This window comes from Danio rerio, chromosome 5 (genome assembly GCF_052040795.2).
Source record: "Danio rerio strain M-AB ecotype USA chromosome 5, GRCz13ab, whole genome shotgun sequence".
NCBI lineage: Eukaryota > Metazoa > Chordata > Actinopteri > Cypriniformes > Danionidae > Danio > Danio rerio.
In genome coordinates, this window is record NC_141025.1 from 70,335,978 (window position 1) to 70,352,774 (window position 16,797).

General features: G+C 37.3%; 1 protein-coding gene across 7 annotated transcripts in view; it reads right to left on the reverse strand.

Moving 5' to 3' along the window:
- The window catches only part of tlcd3a (TLC domain containing 3A), a 56,014-nt gene extending 47,346 nt beyond the window's left edge, over positions 1-8,668 (reverse strand). For all 7 annotated transcript variants that reach the window (XR_015492045.1, XR_015492042.1, XR_015492046.1 and 4 more), the window contains exon 1: positions 8,205-8,668. Coding sequence is in view for 1 of the 7 variants with exons in the window: in XM_087254630.1 (XP_087110756.1) it covers positions 8,205-8,326 (122 nt within the window). In the remaining 6 variants the exon portion in view is untranslated. The remainder of the gene's footprint in view (positions 1-8,204) is intronic.
- Between the last annotated feature and the right edge of the window lie 8,129 nt (positions 8,669-16,797).

Sequence of the window (16,797 nt, forward strand, 5' to 3'; positions counted from 1 at the left end):
TTACTGAAGACAAAATGTCAAACTTGTACGTCATAAAACTGCAAACAAATTCACAGGCTCTTTATTGTTTGTTTTTCAGAGGTATGTTAAACGTGTTAATGTTATATTTTGCTACCTTTACCCACAAATCCATTGTTGAAATATGTTTCTGACTGATTGATGGAACTATAAACCAATGAGCTGGTTTCATTACTGTCCGGATGGCCGGAGAGTGTGATAAATGCCCATTAGACTGAGTGATTCAGACTGTTGCCTCATTCTAACATGTACACACACACACACACACACACACACACACACACACACACAACTGATTGAATCAACACACCAGTGTAAAAGCCCAAAGTCTGCGTCACTTCATTATCACTCCTTTAACATCATTCACAAAGACTTCACATCCTCAAACGACCATCAAATATCAAACTACATGTGCGTTCATGGTGTGTCAACCAATGTGGCTGAACATTATCCTCCTCACCATCATGGTGGTCAATCAATAACTCTCATTGAGAGCAGAACATCTCAAGAAACATGACACTGCAGGCTAAGTCTGACAAGAGTTCAGGCTAACACTCAGTTCTAATCTAGAATCATTCTGAAACACCAGGGCAGAGAACAAACGCTTGTCGGTGATGCGGCTGTTGTGTTTTCTCATTGATCAGCTATTGATTTCCTTAGCATTTGTTTTTTATCTTAGCTTCCTCAAAACATCTGTGGAAAGATAAAAATAGCCATTTCTCTAACCTTTTTGCTGAGTGTCCATATGTTGGTGTTGTTTTGGAAGAAAACGTACGTGAAGAACTAAGGGCTCTGTTGTGACTAAGCATAATTTTCTGCTGAAACATCACCATTTTTGGTGTTTGACTTTTAATCATTGACAGTTGCATTGGGTTGGGAGAATCTAGCACAACAGGAAGTCAATGAAAAGGTCAACGCTGGAGCTAAACGTTGCATGGCTTAGCCATAATAGCATCTGACCTCCATTATACACACCAGTCAGAAAACAAAAACACTGAAAACTGTTTATCTCATACAACACTGAAAAATGAAGGGTGAAAAATAAAAAGGCAAAAAGAAAACATAATCAGAAACGAGGGATTAGGTTCAACTGTTTTCATTGGAAACAACAATTCAGACGAAGTGTGATAATGGGAAAAGTGAAAAAGATGGAGACAAATTAAATACATCCCATGAGTGGTGGCTCAGTGTTTAGCACTGTCGCCTAACAGCAAGAAGGTCACTGGTTCGAGTCCTGGCTGGGTCAGTTGGCATTTCTGTGTGGAGTTTGCATGTTCTCCCTGTGTTCACGTGGGTTTCCTCCGGATGCTGAAAACAAATTTGGGTTGTTGTAACTGTGCGTCAAATATGGATAAACTCAACATTTTGTGTTAAAAGTATCATTTAAACGAAGCCTTAGGAAAATAAATAAATGCCATTAACAGGGTACATACAGGAATCAGAGAGTAGAATTCAATACCTTTTAAGAGCTTTTTAAGACTCTTTCCTTAGAATTTAAGACATCGTCGCCACTTTGTCTGAACCGGTAACATTGGCGACATTTTAAACAAATTCACTAAATACTGAAACTAAAACATTATTCATATACTTTATAAAATTATTAATCCAGAAGATGTCGCCTACAGAACAAAGCAGTGTGACATCAAAAATAGCAGGATTTTATCAATTTTATAAACTACACAGCACCCTAAAATTTTTAACTATAATTATACAACTGTATAATCAAAAATGATGCAAAATTTAATACCTTGTAACAGTATATAGGACTTTTAAGGGCCTGCAATTTCTCTAAATTGATTTATCAACTTTTAATACTTTTTAAGTCCCCGCAGACACCCTGATTTAACAAAATTTTCTAAATATGCCAAACAAGATTTTTGTTATATTGTTAAACTGAATAGGGCTCCACGGTTCAGGCTAAAATGTGAATTTATTTTTATTTTTTTTCTAAAATCACGATTCTATAGATGTAAAATAATGGTTAATATGAGTAGCCTATTATTATTGTTAATTCTCAAACATAAGGTAAAAGAACAATAATAATATTAGATGTGCAGCTCTACTGTTGCTTGAAATGCAAAATTTTGTACAGTTATTGGACTTGAACAGACTGTTTTTAATTCACAGTAAAATGATGCCATCAGAATGTAACTATTCATAATTATATAGTTGATTTATTATGTTTAAGACATGTGCTTGTCATCTGTTATTAACAACCTTATTAGACCATTTGTTTTCACTGGTAAAATGAGACATTTGTCATTATTAGATTCCTTCTTGCATTGTATTCAACATTATATATAGGCTAGTTATGCTGACAGTAAACATTTATTTTCATGCACACCACTATGTGTTAGCAATACAAGAAAAAAGCATATCAAATGCTTGTCGTAATTATAACTGTAAATTGCGTTATGATCATTTAAATGATGTGCGCCAGCTTCACTTCCGAGTGCGGCTCATGACTGCTGTCACTCTATGAAAAAACACTTACATGCAAAGCATTCTTTCAGTGCAGCTCTCAACCAATCGCTCTGTGCAACAAACTGAACGTTATTTACAACTTTATAACCTGTTATTCACAGCTTATTCAGGTTCAGTTCACCAAAGTAGGCGTCATTGGTGTGCACGTGCGCGTTCTCGGTAATAAACAAACAGCTCGCAGTCAGTGAGTTCGTGGCTGCGAATACATCATTACATTTAGACAGAAATGACATTTCTGGGTGAATTATACCTTATAAATACAGTATGTGACACTTTTAACCCCATTTCCTGTGAAGACTTGTGCGAGCGCCTTTACGCTTCTCTCCTGACCTTGAAAATAATTGGCTGAATCGTAGAAAAGCTGAATTAAGATCGTGTGTAGGGTCGAATTGAGATTGTGTTCTTTTTTCGATTAATCGTGCAGCGCTAACACTGAATGACAATTTCTGCAAACCACAGCTTAAAAAGTATGACTGTCATTATTTATCAAATTATTATTAGTATCAAAATAGTAGATTTAAAGCTGTATTACACTATTATAAGGTTTTTCTCTTTCATTTTTGACCCACATACACTTTGGGCTTTATATAATCTAATAAGAGCACACAACTAAATGACAATTTATTCTGAACCCACCCAGAAATGATCTGAAACTGCTTATCTGCACAAACCTGAATGCATGGATGACCACAGATAAAGACTCCCGCTCTTTCATTCACAAGTTTAAACAAATGCAGACCCTAAGTTTGGACACATCTAATAATTACAGGCTGATGTGTACTTACTTTATTACCACTGTCATTTGGATCAGATTTTAGATTTAGATTATAAAACACATTTTTTATCAAGTGAAGGTCTGATTCTAGGGGTAGGCTGTACAAAAGTTGGTTCATCCGTGTTCGTCCCCCTTGCCTGAATTAACCAGAGCGTGATTAAGGCCATGAGATCAGCTGAACATATCACAGGATAACAGGAGCAGAACTTAGTCCGATTATAAACATTATTGAGCTTCTCAATCCACTATAGCCACAACATTTAGCAGTATCAGTCACAGCAAGTCTGCACTACAGGGCCAGGGTTTTAAAGATCCCATGAAATTAAAAAAGTTTTTCAGATGTTAGTATCAGTATTGTTTGTTTTTAGGATATCTATAAGCTAGTGTGCTCCAAAACAGTGTCGAAATTTGCGTTTAGAAGATATTACACTGATATAAACATTTAAAGCTTGTAGTTTTTCACTTCCGCCTAAATACATCAACGGTTTTATTAATGTCAACTCATACTTCAGTTTCTCATCAAATCATGACCAATCAAATGCTCTCTAGTATCTCACAAGCCCCGCCCCTTTCAAGACACTTCAAGAGTGTTGATAAAACCAAAGGTTTTGTTCATTTAAGGGGAGGAGCAACAATATGTCCCGCCCTCTCTTTGTGTTTCGGTTGAGATTACTTCAAACATCGAACAAGAGTTTACTTCACTGTATCTTCAAACAGGTGCCCCAAGATCCTAAGAACGTTCTGGACATACAGTGGTCCCCCGTTATTCGTGGGAGTTACTTTCTAAAAATAACCCACAACAGGCGAAATTCACACAGTAGTCAGCTTTATTTTCTACTGTATTATAAATGTTTTAAGGCTGTAAAACCCCTCACTACACACTTTGGCCCAATCCCAATTCTCTCCCTTAGCCCTTACCTCTACCCCTCGTTTTGCGCGTGCCCGTGAAGGGGTAGTGATGACAAAATTCTCTTTAGCTTAAGGGTGTAGGGCTAAGGGCATGGGGTATACACCCCCTTCAAACGAAGACTTTTCAGGACCACACTTGAAACCAAGGGGTAAGAAAATTTCCCAGAATACACTAGCTCCAGCTGCACCCGGAAGTAAGGAGATTCACAAATTAGTATTTTTTTTTGTCATTATTACGAATTTTTACAACAAACAAACACGTTTAAATATATTCATAACCGCGTTCATGTTTTACCGTCATGCTTTTTAAAAAAACGCTAAAATAAAAACCGCTACATTTCGCGATCTATTCTCGATCTATAATCCCTAATAATAACTCCTGTAGAGCAGTCCCACAACATTCTGACACTCGATGACACTGGAATACCCTGTCAGAAAAGTCTAGTGGCTGTCAATGAGCTTTTGTGTCTGCTATAATGTTAAGTCTGTTTTGGTGTGTTTACATTGATGAATATAGCCACTGTGTTAAATGCACAGTATTACAGTCTTATTTCCACATTAGATCATTATGATAACATAATATATACCTTCGGTGATTTCCTTAAGATAAATACCAAAAAAATAACACAACTGGAATCACTACAGAACTAAATAAGGCAGGTGTAAAAGCACCCTCAGTCACAATTAATCTAGTGTGTGTCGTTATTAGTCTCAGTGACAAACTAGTGCACAGTTTAGTTGCTGCAGATTTGTTCGTTGCAGGAAAACGGTGTTAAGAAGCCTTTACGATTGTGACGAACCGTGACGAATTAAAGCGCGGTTAATAGTGAAACCGGTTAATCGTTGCATCCCTAGTTGGCATCCAGCGTAATGTTATTTTTCCTGCAGTCACTGATCCACAAAAGTAAAGCAGACTCCATTCTTAAGGGGGTTGCACACCGGATGTGCCTCGCACATGACCGGAGGCGCATATTCGCAAGTTATTTAAAATGAATTTATTCAGATGGCGCTCTGTGGCGTGGCAGGAATATGAACAGTGTCCTGAGTCGTAGCTGGGCACCGCAGACAGCCGCTGACTTGTGCAGCCAGTGTGTGTACCCTGATATAAACCTATGTTTACAATTCTAAAATGCATGGCACTACGTGGCGCGGTGCATCCAATGTGTCACCACCTTTAGGATGGTTTTGCTGCAGACAGTTACAACCCTTTTGCATCCTTGTTGGAACTCAAATTGGTAGCGATCAAAGATTTATGTTAATTTATTTTACCCGTGAAAGATGAACCACGTTATAACAAGGAACCACAGCATATCTAAATAACCTTAATATAAATAAATATCATAAATACATATTGTTTAAGCTTTTTTAAAACCCTTTTTAGGAATAAGTGACCATAAAATCTATAATTATTAATCTGAAAGGAACACAACAGGTCAATATGTTCTCCAAATGTAAACTTTTAGCAGATAATGAGTTTGTTCTGTATTAGCAAACACTTTTATAATGCAAAGGTGTTTAGTTTTGTATCACTCTGCTCTCAAACATTAGAATACAGAAAATAAACTTTTACTGCACTTTTCGATTACACTGCAAAAAACTTTCACGCCATCTTCCAATCAGTATTTCTGTCTTGTTTTCAAGGGCAAACGTCTAAAGATACTAAATTCTAAACATATTTGCTTGAGAAGCAGAATTACATGAGATAAGTCTTGTTTTCTGTGAAGGTAAAGTGGTTATTATCTGCCAAAGCGCTCAAGAAAACAAGATTAAAGAGATAGTTCACCCAAAAATGAAAATTCTGTCATCGTTTAGGCACCCTTCACTTGTTATAAATGTGTTTGAGTTTATTTATAGATTATGTTGAATGTTGGAAACATGTAAAGAATGCATTTGCAATGCAAAGTGTTGCTTTTTTCTAGTGTGGAAGTCAATGCACTGTTAATGATTTTTGTAAATGACACAGTGTTCAACTGTAATGTGAACTGTATTTTACTGTAGAGTAGTTATGCAGTATGTTACTGTATTATAAAGTAATTTTTTATTACATTGTTTATCTTTATTAAAGTTACAGTATATTTCACAGTAAAGATACAATTCTGTAAATACATATACAGCAAGATAAATGGTGCTGTAACTGTAAATCCAGTATTTTGCTGTAATTGATTTACAGTAAGGTGCAGATGAACTGCTGTCAGTAATTTACTGCAGATTTCACAGTAAGTTGTTAACAGCGTGCTTACAGATTTGATTTTTTTTTTCATTTTGGTTTAAAAGCTTGTTTCATCCTCCACACTCTTTAAATAAAGGGTCCAAAATTATGTTTTCAGTGATGCCATAAAATAAACATATTGCGTCTCACTAAAAAACCTAAACCAGTTTTTCAGAAACGAGTATCTTCATTTTACATCTCTAATAAATAAACCCTAAATATGTTTAGAACTAAATAAAATTACTAGACATTAAACATTGTTACTAGTAACATTTAATGCATCTCTGGTCTTATTTAAGGCCTTAAAATAACTATACTTGTAAACAAATACTGGGGTCCGTGGTTTGGCTGAGAGCCAGTTTGGGGTTCCTGTTAAATGGAAAGATGCACACTCAAAAGTTTTACCAGACAATAATTTCCATCAAGCTTCTGTTCTGTGAAACTACTGTATATTTTACAGTAAACACATATACACTTCTGTAAATACATATACAGCAAGATAAATGGCGCTGTAAATGTAAATACAGCATTTTTGCTGTATTTGACTTAGAGCAAGTTGCTGATGAACTGCTGCCAGTAATTTACAGTAGATTCTACAGTATCTGTTACAGTGTGCTTAAAGATTTCTTATTTTTTTTTCCAAATATCTTCTTTTGGGTTTAAAAGCGCTTTTCATCCTCCACACTTTCTAAAATAAAGGGTCCATAATCATGTTTTCACAGGGATGCCATAAAAGAAACATATTTTGTCTCACCACAGAATCTAAACCAGTTTTTCAGAAATGAGTATGTTTGTTTTGCATTTTTAGTAAATATACCTTAAATACGTTTAGATCGAAACAAAAACACTAGACATTAACCACTGCAGTGCACGTAACATTTAATCCATCTCTGATCTAATTTAAGGCCTTAAAATAACTATACTAGAAAATAAAGTATACTGGGGTCCCTGGTTTGGCTGAGAGCCAGTTTGGAGTCCCTGTTAAAGGGAAATATGCAAACTCAAATATACACCAGGCAATCATTTCAATCAAGCTGCTTTGTGAAAATTACTGTATATTTTACAGTAGAGATATACATATAATTCTGTAAATACATATACAGCGAGATAAAGGGTGCAGAAAATGTACATACAATATTATGCTGTAATTGATTTACAGTAAGTTGCTGATGAACTGCTGCCAGTAATTTACTGCAGATTCCACAGTAAGTTGTTAACAGTGTGCTTACAGATTAGATTTTTTTTTCTGTTTGGTTTAAAAGCATGTTTCATCCTCCACACTCTGTAAATAAAGAGTCTGTTTCACAGTGATGCCATAAAAAAACATATTTTGTCTCACCACAGAACCTAAACCAGTTTTTCAGAAACAAATATCTTCATTTTGCATCTCAAGTAAACATAGCCTACCTCCATTTAAATATCTTTAGATCTAAACAAAAATACTAAATACTAGACATTAATCATTACAGCGCACGTAACATTTAATCCATTTCTGGTCTTATTTAAGGCCTTAAAATAACCATACTGGAAAAGAAAGTATACTGGGGTCCCTGGTTTTGTTGGGAGCCAGTTTGGGGTCCCTGTTAAAGGGAAAGATGCACACTCAAACATTCACCAGCTAATCTTTCCATCAAGCTGTTAGAATATACCACGAAAGCAAAACAGTTGTGAATGCTGCCCTGAAATATGCAAACTACATTCTGTCTGTTCAGACCGGCTGGATGTGAGCAGTTTCACTAGCAGACAGCGGTAAACTAGCATGCAGAGCTGCGTGGCCTTTCAGACCCGCTCAACTGTCACCAAACTCACCTCTCGCTGACCAGCACGACGTCGGCATCTGTCCACCGCTTAAAAATGGACGGAAGCACTTTTCTAAAAGTGAAGAAGAGACCGGGGAAGACCACAACGCCGCAAACCAGCACTTGCAACATCTTGTCCCGCAGTAAAACCTGATCTGGTGTTCGGACGAAAACAAGATACCGCGTGAAAATAGCCGGTGCGGTCAGGGAAGCATTAGAGCAGCGGTTCCCCTGCCTCAGCAGCGCTCTCTGGACTCAACACACACCGAATAACGGTGGAGGTGTCCGGGGATTGATAGCTCTTCGCTCCTGCTTCACAAGCCGGGGCCAGCCAGTGTCTTGTTACATGATACTCCTAGTAAACTGACGAGCCACTTTAGCGTGCTTTTCGGTAGGACGAAATTGCATGCATAACGTGCGCAGTAACGACTGAAATAGTTGTGTACGGCCGCGTATCCGCTGCTACTCATTCCTGAGCGGGTTTAGAGTTGAGAACAGCATATCCGAGTCGTATCTTTGGAGTCGGATCTTTTCTAACGAATCTTTTGAACCGGATTGCAAAACTGATTCGATTTCAGCTGCGTAAATTTGCGTTCATGCTTGCAGAAAGAAAGAAAGAAAGAAAGAAAGAAAGAAAGAAAGAAAGAAAGAAAGAAAGAAAGAAAGAAAGAAAGAAAGAAAGAAAGAAAGAAAGAAAGAAAGTACATTACAATACAATAAACAAAACAAGCATGCTCAATAAATACATGTTGATGCTAGAATGAACCAATTGTTTTTCATTTTTAATAATTTAATAAACATAATTTGGTCCTGCAAAATTATTCAAGCCCAGTTACAAACTTTAATATAATTAGATACAGATATTTTTTATTAGTAGGCCTATTCATAAACCAAATTAAAGTACAAACCATAACGGAATATTTGAACAATCAGACACACATAGCGTTAGAGTTAATACAGAAATGCACACATAATATATACAAAATAGAATAGAAAGATTACATATTTTTAGACCTTTTATATTTCCTTTTAATGAACACAATACAAATAATTGAATTTAAGACAAAGTTAAGAAATTTATATTTGGTGGAAATTATTATTTCTGACTAACTGGCTTTTTTCTATGCTAAATATGTACAGTTGAAATTAGAATTATTAGCCGCCCTGTTTATTTTTCCCCCCAATTTCTGTTTAAACAAGCAGATTTCTTCAACACATGTCAAATCATAATAGTTTTAATAAATCATTTATAATAACTGATTTATTTTATCTTTGCCATGATGACATGATATTTTTCAAGACACTTCTATACAGCTTAAAGGGACATTAAAAGGCCTAAATAGGTTGATTCAATAAGATGGCCGTTATGTGAGTGTGTGTGTGTGTGTGTGTGTGTGTGTGTGTGTGTGTGTGTGTGTATATATATATATATATATATATATATATATATATATATATATATATATATATAGAGATATATATATATATCTATATATATATATATATATATATATATATATATATATATATATATATATATATATAATTTAATGATTATTTTTTATTGATATATATCACGATTGATTTCAATAATATTTGTTTTTAATGACAATCAAAGGTTACAGGTTTTCAGCATTCCTCTAAATATCTTCTTTTGTGTTCAATGGAAGAAAGAAACCCATTACGGTTTTACTCAAGAAAAAGGGGAGAGTAAATGATGACATAATTTTCTTTTGGGGTGAGCTGTCCCTTTAACAGCCTACATGGCTGTTTTTACTGAGACGTTTTAAAGCATGTGATATGGCACGCCGAGTTGTTTGGGACCACGTGGTGACGTAACCCCTCAGTGAATCTTTAAAAGAACTGTTTTAAAAGAATCGATTCGCGGAATCGAGTCAAACTTCTTTCACTACTGGAGAGTGCGTTGAGTGAACACTAGCAGCGAATTCCCACAACAGCGCCATCTACACGCGGCACTGTAGAACACCACAAGACAGTTATATTGCTAAATAATTCACACAAAAAATGTCAGCGAGAGTCTTTGGTCAATAGTCTTTCAGAGTTTTATAAATAGTATGCTGCCTAAAAATAATACACAACACGACGACTTAAAGAAAGCTTTGGCTAGGATATTTTTGAGACTTCAGGATGTCTATGTTTACGTATGTGTGCTCTACAGAAGAAACAGGTTGAACGGAAGCATAAAGAAAGCTTAAAGGGATAGTTAACTATAATAGTTAAAATTAGTTAAAATTGAAAATGTACTCACTATTTACTCACCCTCAAGTTCGAAACCTTATTAAGTTTCCGTTTTCTGTAAAGCTAATACAAAACAAGATATTTTGACACCATAATTGCATTGACTGCTGTTGTCGGAAAAACAAATACTGTGGAAGTCAATGGTTACAGGTTTCCGAAATGTTTCAAAATATCTTGTGTGTGTGTGTGTGTGTGTGTGTGTGTGTGTGTGTGTGTGTCTGTGTGTGTGTACGTGCGTGTGTGCGTGTGTGTTTGTGTTCATCAAAAGAAAAAAGGTTTGTGACAAGTGAAGGGTGAGTAAATGATGACCAGTTTTGGGTGAACTATCCTTTTAAGGGTCACTAACTTTAGTCATGTTAGCCAGTCGGCGTGATCACACTGCGCTAAGTACACATACAGAAGAGCCTTTGTTCCCAAACAGCTTCACGATCCTAATCCATCTGTCCCGCCACCAACCCCCACTTCTTAACCAGCCATTCATGCTGATCTAGGAAAGATGACTTCAGCCCTTCAGTCCCTTGGACATAGTTTCCTCTCACTGGGACCAATTACAAACGCTCCTTATTGTACCTTTCCACGCCACTGCTCTAAAGTTTTCCCAATTCAGCGTCTACCTGATAAACCAGTCCTTGTAAACTGTACAGTGACTTAATAACATTTTCCGTACAAGTTTTCCTCAGATATGAAACCAGTGTGAGTGGATTAAAAACTCAACAGAATGTTTTCACCTGCCCGCTGAAACATCAGGGCCCTCACATACACCCAGCGCAACCCACATAGCAAAATATCTCTGGCCCAGCTCTGGCCCACACAAACAGCTGTTGCCTGGCCCACATACCACAGTAAATTACAGTACATGACTGGACCAAGTCTGGCTTCCAGACAAGGGCCGTTATGGACCATATCTGGGCCAAGTCTCAGCCAATTTAATAACCCATAACTTCTTTTCTCGAATCGACCTGATTGGTAGATTTTTTTCTTCTTCCTTTATTCAAAAATAATAAAAATTTATTTTAAATGTGGGTCAAAATAGGCCAAATTTACATGGCCCACAAATCCATTGTTAGCATCTGGGCCAAATACTACATTTTACATCTGGCCCAAGTATTGTGTGCCGCCTTAAAGACGGTGCTACCTCTGCCAAATCCGGGTCATGTGTGGCCCTAATGCTGTATGCCAGTGCTGGATGAATGCCTGCTGTGCCAGATTTATGCCAAATCTGGGCCAGAATTCTTTGCTACCTGGGAATAAGGCGCAAGACATATTTGGCTTGCTATTTTCAGACCAGTGCAACCCTAATTTTCCTGCTTTGCACCGCGTTGTTTAAATAGTAAATCCATTTGCACCACTTTGTGGACTTGTGGGTGTGGTGGTCTTGAAAGGAGGTTTGTTAAGGTGCATTGTTGGTGCATTGCTATTTTGAGGAATTGAAATAGACCATCTAAAAGCTGGTCTAAAGTCCAGCACAGAGCGCGTTAGTTATGCACTTATGCGAGTCCAAAAGCTTGCACATCGCTTAATACAAACAGGATGTACAGCAACAAACAAATATCTTTACATATGAAAAAAAAATAAAGGGTTAAAATGTTGCAAAAGTTATTATTGTTTGCATAATTAGAAAAACCAGTGGCTTCATGTTTTCTTTATCTCAGGGGCCTTTTTTTCTGTTCATTTTCATTTATTCAATTTCTTGTCGGGGGCGAGGCAGTGGCGCAGTAGGTAGTGCTGTCGCCTCACAGCAAGAAGGTCGCTGGGTCACTGGTTCGAACCTTGGCTCAGTTGGTGTTTCTGTGTGGAGTTTGCATGTTCTCCCTGCCTTCGCGTGGGTTTCCTCTGGGTGCTCCGGTTTCCCCCACAGTCCAAAGACATGTGGTACAGGTGAATTGGGTAGGCTAAATTGTCTGTAGTGTATGAGTGTGTGTGAATGTGTGTGTGGATGTTTCCCAGAGATGGGTTGTAGCTGGAAGGGCATCCGCTGTGTAAAAACTTGCTGGATAAGTTGGTGGTTCATTCCACTGTGGTGACCCCGGATTAATAAAGGGACTAAGCCGACAAGAAAATGAATGAATGAATGTGGAATGACAGTGGAATGAACCACCAACTTATCCAGCACGTTTTACGCATCGGATGCCAGCCGCAACCCATCTCTGGGAAACATACACACACACACACACACAAACACACACACACACACACACACACACACACACACACACACACACACACACACACACTCATCCTACAGACAATTTAGCCTACCCAATTCACCTGTATTGCATGTCTGTGAGGGAAACCGAAGCACCCAGAGGAAACCCAAGCAAATGCAGGGAGAACAAGCAATCTCCACACAAAAACGCCTACTGAGCCGAGAATTAAACCAGTGACCCAGCAACCTTCTTGCTGTGAGGTGACAGCACTACCTACTGCGCCACTGCGTCACCCCTAAAATTTGCATTTGTTTAATGTAATTAGTATTAGCAGTATTATTTATCTTATGCATATTTATATTTGGTTTAATGAAAACAAGTTTAGATTTGACCACTTGTTGGGTTTTGGAGATGTCTGCATCACTATATGGGGCATCCGCTTGTTAAGTTTGACGTCACGGGACGTTGCTTCCAGGTCCAAGTGCTCTATCAAACTGTATAGGGAGACTCATGAAATGGTAATAATAAACGTTTACTAAGCGCTGTACTGTTTTCGAAAGTCATGATCGCAATACAGTTGAAGTCAAAATTATTAGCCCCCTTAAATTATTATTTTTCCCCAATTTTATTTTAGTATTTTATTTCTGATGACTGATTTATTTTATCTTTGCCATGACGACAGTAAATATTATTTGACTAGATATTTTTCAAGACAGCTATTCTTCTATACAGCCTAAAGTGACATTTAAAGGCTTAACTATAGGTTAATTAGGCTAACTAGGCAGGTTAGGATAATTAGGCAAGTTATTGTATAATGTTGGTTTGTTCTGTAGACTATCAAAAAAAATATATAGCTTTAATGGGCTAATAATTTTGTCCCTAAAATGGTTTTTAAGAAATTAAAAACTGCTTTTATTTTATCCCGAATAAAACAAATAAGACCTTCCCCAGAAGAAAAAATATTATCAGACATACTGTGAACATTTCCTTACTATGTTAAAAATCATTTGGGAAATATTTAAAAAATAAAAAAATAATTCAAAGGGGGGCTAATAATTCTGACTTCAACTATAAATATTCATGCCTAGTATACAATGTCCAGAAAGTGATTAAATTTTTTATAAATTGTTAAAATTTTGGTATTTGTGATGCAGCAAGCCCAGAGATTGTTGTGTACACTATGACTTTATATATAATTCACTTTAACGTGTGATATGAATAAAAAGTGATCATAAACAAATATTTTCCCAAATTCAAATGAGTGGCGGATTGGACCCGGAAACAGTATTACATACGTCACCAACACGTCACCACTTAAGAAGCAGATAAGAATAGGATGTGTATTTGGTACTTCGGCAGACTTGAGATGCACACAGGAGCTGACCACGACGATGGGGTTTAAGTCTGAAGAAGAACGGTTCTAAAAGAAGGCAAGACAAAAACAAAAGCCAAAAAATAAAATTAACAAAGTAGATAAAAGGGTGAGAATGTGGTAAAATCAGAAAACATGCTAAAAATCAGGCAAGGGCTTTTTTTTCTGGATTGCTTTTTTAAAACTTTCGCTTGGGTTTAGGAAAGTGGGTCAATCTGTACTTTTGAAAACACTTGGTTGAGTTTAGGGAAGGAGGAGGGTGGGTCAGTCCGTCAGTCAGTCGACAGCGGCCTCTGGTGGAATTCCGCGAGAACAGCAGGCGCGAATGGCACTCACGAGAGAAATTTAAGATCTCAAAAAGCGTACACAGCGGCCTCCGGTGGATTCGCGAAAACAAAAACTGAATGAGTCTGGGTTGCTGTATTTTTAAGCTACAAAATAGCTAAGTAATAATATAGTTTTTCTAGCAATTATTTTTCTAATATACTACAATAAACAAGTAGCACTTATTAAAATGAACATTCTGTGTATGATGTTTGCTTTTTGTTCAAACTACTTTAAAATAAGTTGAAACAACACAATCCTTGAGTGTTTTTTTCGGGGCAACTTAATTGTTTTATGTTAACTCCACTTAAATTAGTAAAAACTAATAAGTTAACTTAATTCCTTCATGTTGTCCCAACACAAATCGACTGTGTGGAACCCAGCATTTTTTTTTACGGTGTGGTACATTTATAATATGTCCATATGTTTTTTTTTTGTACAAACAGAAGCAACACTGAGTTTTGTATCCCCAAAACAAAGTTTGTTGCCGACAGAGACTGAACTGACAGAAAGAACAGAGGACAGAAATAAACATCAGAGTGTTCAGTCACACAGCAGGTAAAAGAGCTGGATCTCTCTCTCTTTCTCTCCATCCAAACAGAACAGCACATCAAATATTTATCCCTCCCTCCAGCAGCTGCTTTATAAACACTATCCAGTTTAATCCCTCATGCTGTGCATCTCTGAATGAACGGGAACATCGAGACAGGGACAGTCCACAACTGGCCTTCGACTCCAACACCACATTTATAAAGCTTTTAAATATTTCCTGTAGGGAAAAAAAAATAACTGTTTGACAATATACTCATAAATACTACACATCCGGCTAGACATCTGTTTTATTCCCCTTAGGCAGACGATTAAGAGCTATCAAAACTAAAACTGCATGCTTTTTAAATAAGCCCTTATTGTAGGATGGTTCATTTTTAAACCTCTCTAATGTATCTGTATTCAATTTTGTATGATGATTGTAATTAATTTGTGTATTTGTGTCTATATAAATGTGTTTGTGTCTGAAATTTCAGACGTCTATATTTATTTGACAATCAATCAATAAAAAAAAGGTATAAATAAACTATATCTAGTCCGTCTTACGGATGAGATGTTAAACCAAGGTCCTGACTCTCTGTGGTCATTAAAAATCCCATGGCACATTTAGTAAAGAGTAGGGGTGTAACCTCGTTGTCCTGGCCAAATTCCCTCCATTGGCACTTAGCCATCATGGCCTCCCAATCATCCCCATCCACTGAATCAGCTGTATCACTGTTCCCCCTATAGCTGGTGTGTGGTGAGCGCACTGGTGCCGTTGTCCTGTGGCTGCCTTCACATTATTCGAGTGGATGCTGTACACTGATGGTGGTGTGGAGAGACTCCCCTCATGATTGTGAAGTTCTTTAGGTACATGCATGATGCATACATGATAAATGTGCTATATAAATACACATTACATTTACATTATATATTAAAGTTTGAGTACAAACTTTATTGTGGTTTGAGAAATAAGCCTGGGAAGTAGTTTATTTAGTTTACAAAAGTATCACGTTGGCTTAAAGAATGTTTAAAATCCCTGCAATCAACAATGTAAGCACTTTAAAGACACTAGTAAAAAGCTTTAAAGTCAATCTCTGTGGTAAGTAATAGCATGATATTAGCATGAATTAGCATGCTTTTATCATGATTCACTTAATCATTCATTTTCTTTTCGGCTTAGCCTTTATTAATCTGGGGTCACCACAGCTGAATGAACCATCAACTTATCCAGCATATGTTTTACGCAGCGTATGCCCTTCCAGCTGCAACCCAACACTGGAAAACACCCAGACACTCTTGCATTCGCACACATACACTACAGAAAATTTAGATTATTCAATTCACCTATAGCACTGTCTGTGGGGGAAACCGGAGAACCCACGCGAACACAGTGAGAACATGCAAACTTCACACAGAAATGCCAACTGACCCAGCCTGGGCTCAAACCAGCGACCTTATTGCTGTGAGGCAATCGTGCTACCCACTGTGCCACCATGACACTTGTTATCATGATTCTAGCATGAATTAGCATGATTCTAGCATGAATTAGCATGATTCTAGCATGAATTAGCATGTTGTCTGATTCTAGCATGAATTAGCATGCTTTTATCATGATTCACTTAATCATTCATTTTCTTTTCGGCTTAGTCCCTTTATTAATCTGGGGACGCCACAGCTGAATGAACCACCAACTTATCCAGCATATGTTTTACGCAGCGTATGCCCTTCCAGCTGCAACCCAACACTGAAAAACACCCAGACACTCTTGCATTCGCACACATACACTACAGAAAATTTAGATTATTCAATTCACCTATAGCGCTGTCTGTGGGGGAAACCGGAGAACCCACGCGAACACAGTGAGAACATGCAAACTTCACACAGAAATGCCAACTGACCCAGCCGGGGCTCAAACCAGCGACCTTATTGCTGTGAGGCAATCGTGCTACCCACTGTGCCACCATGACACT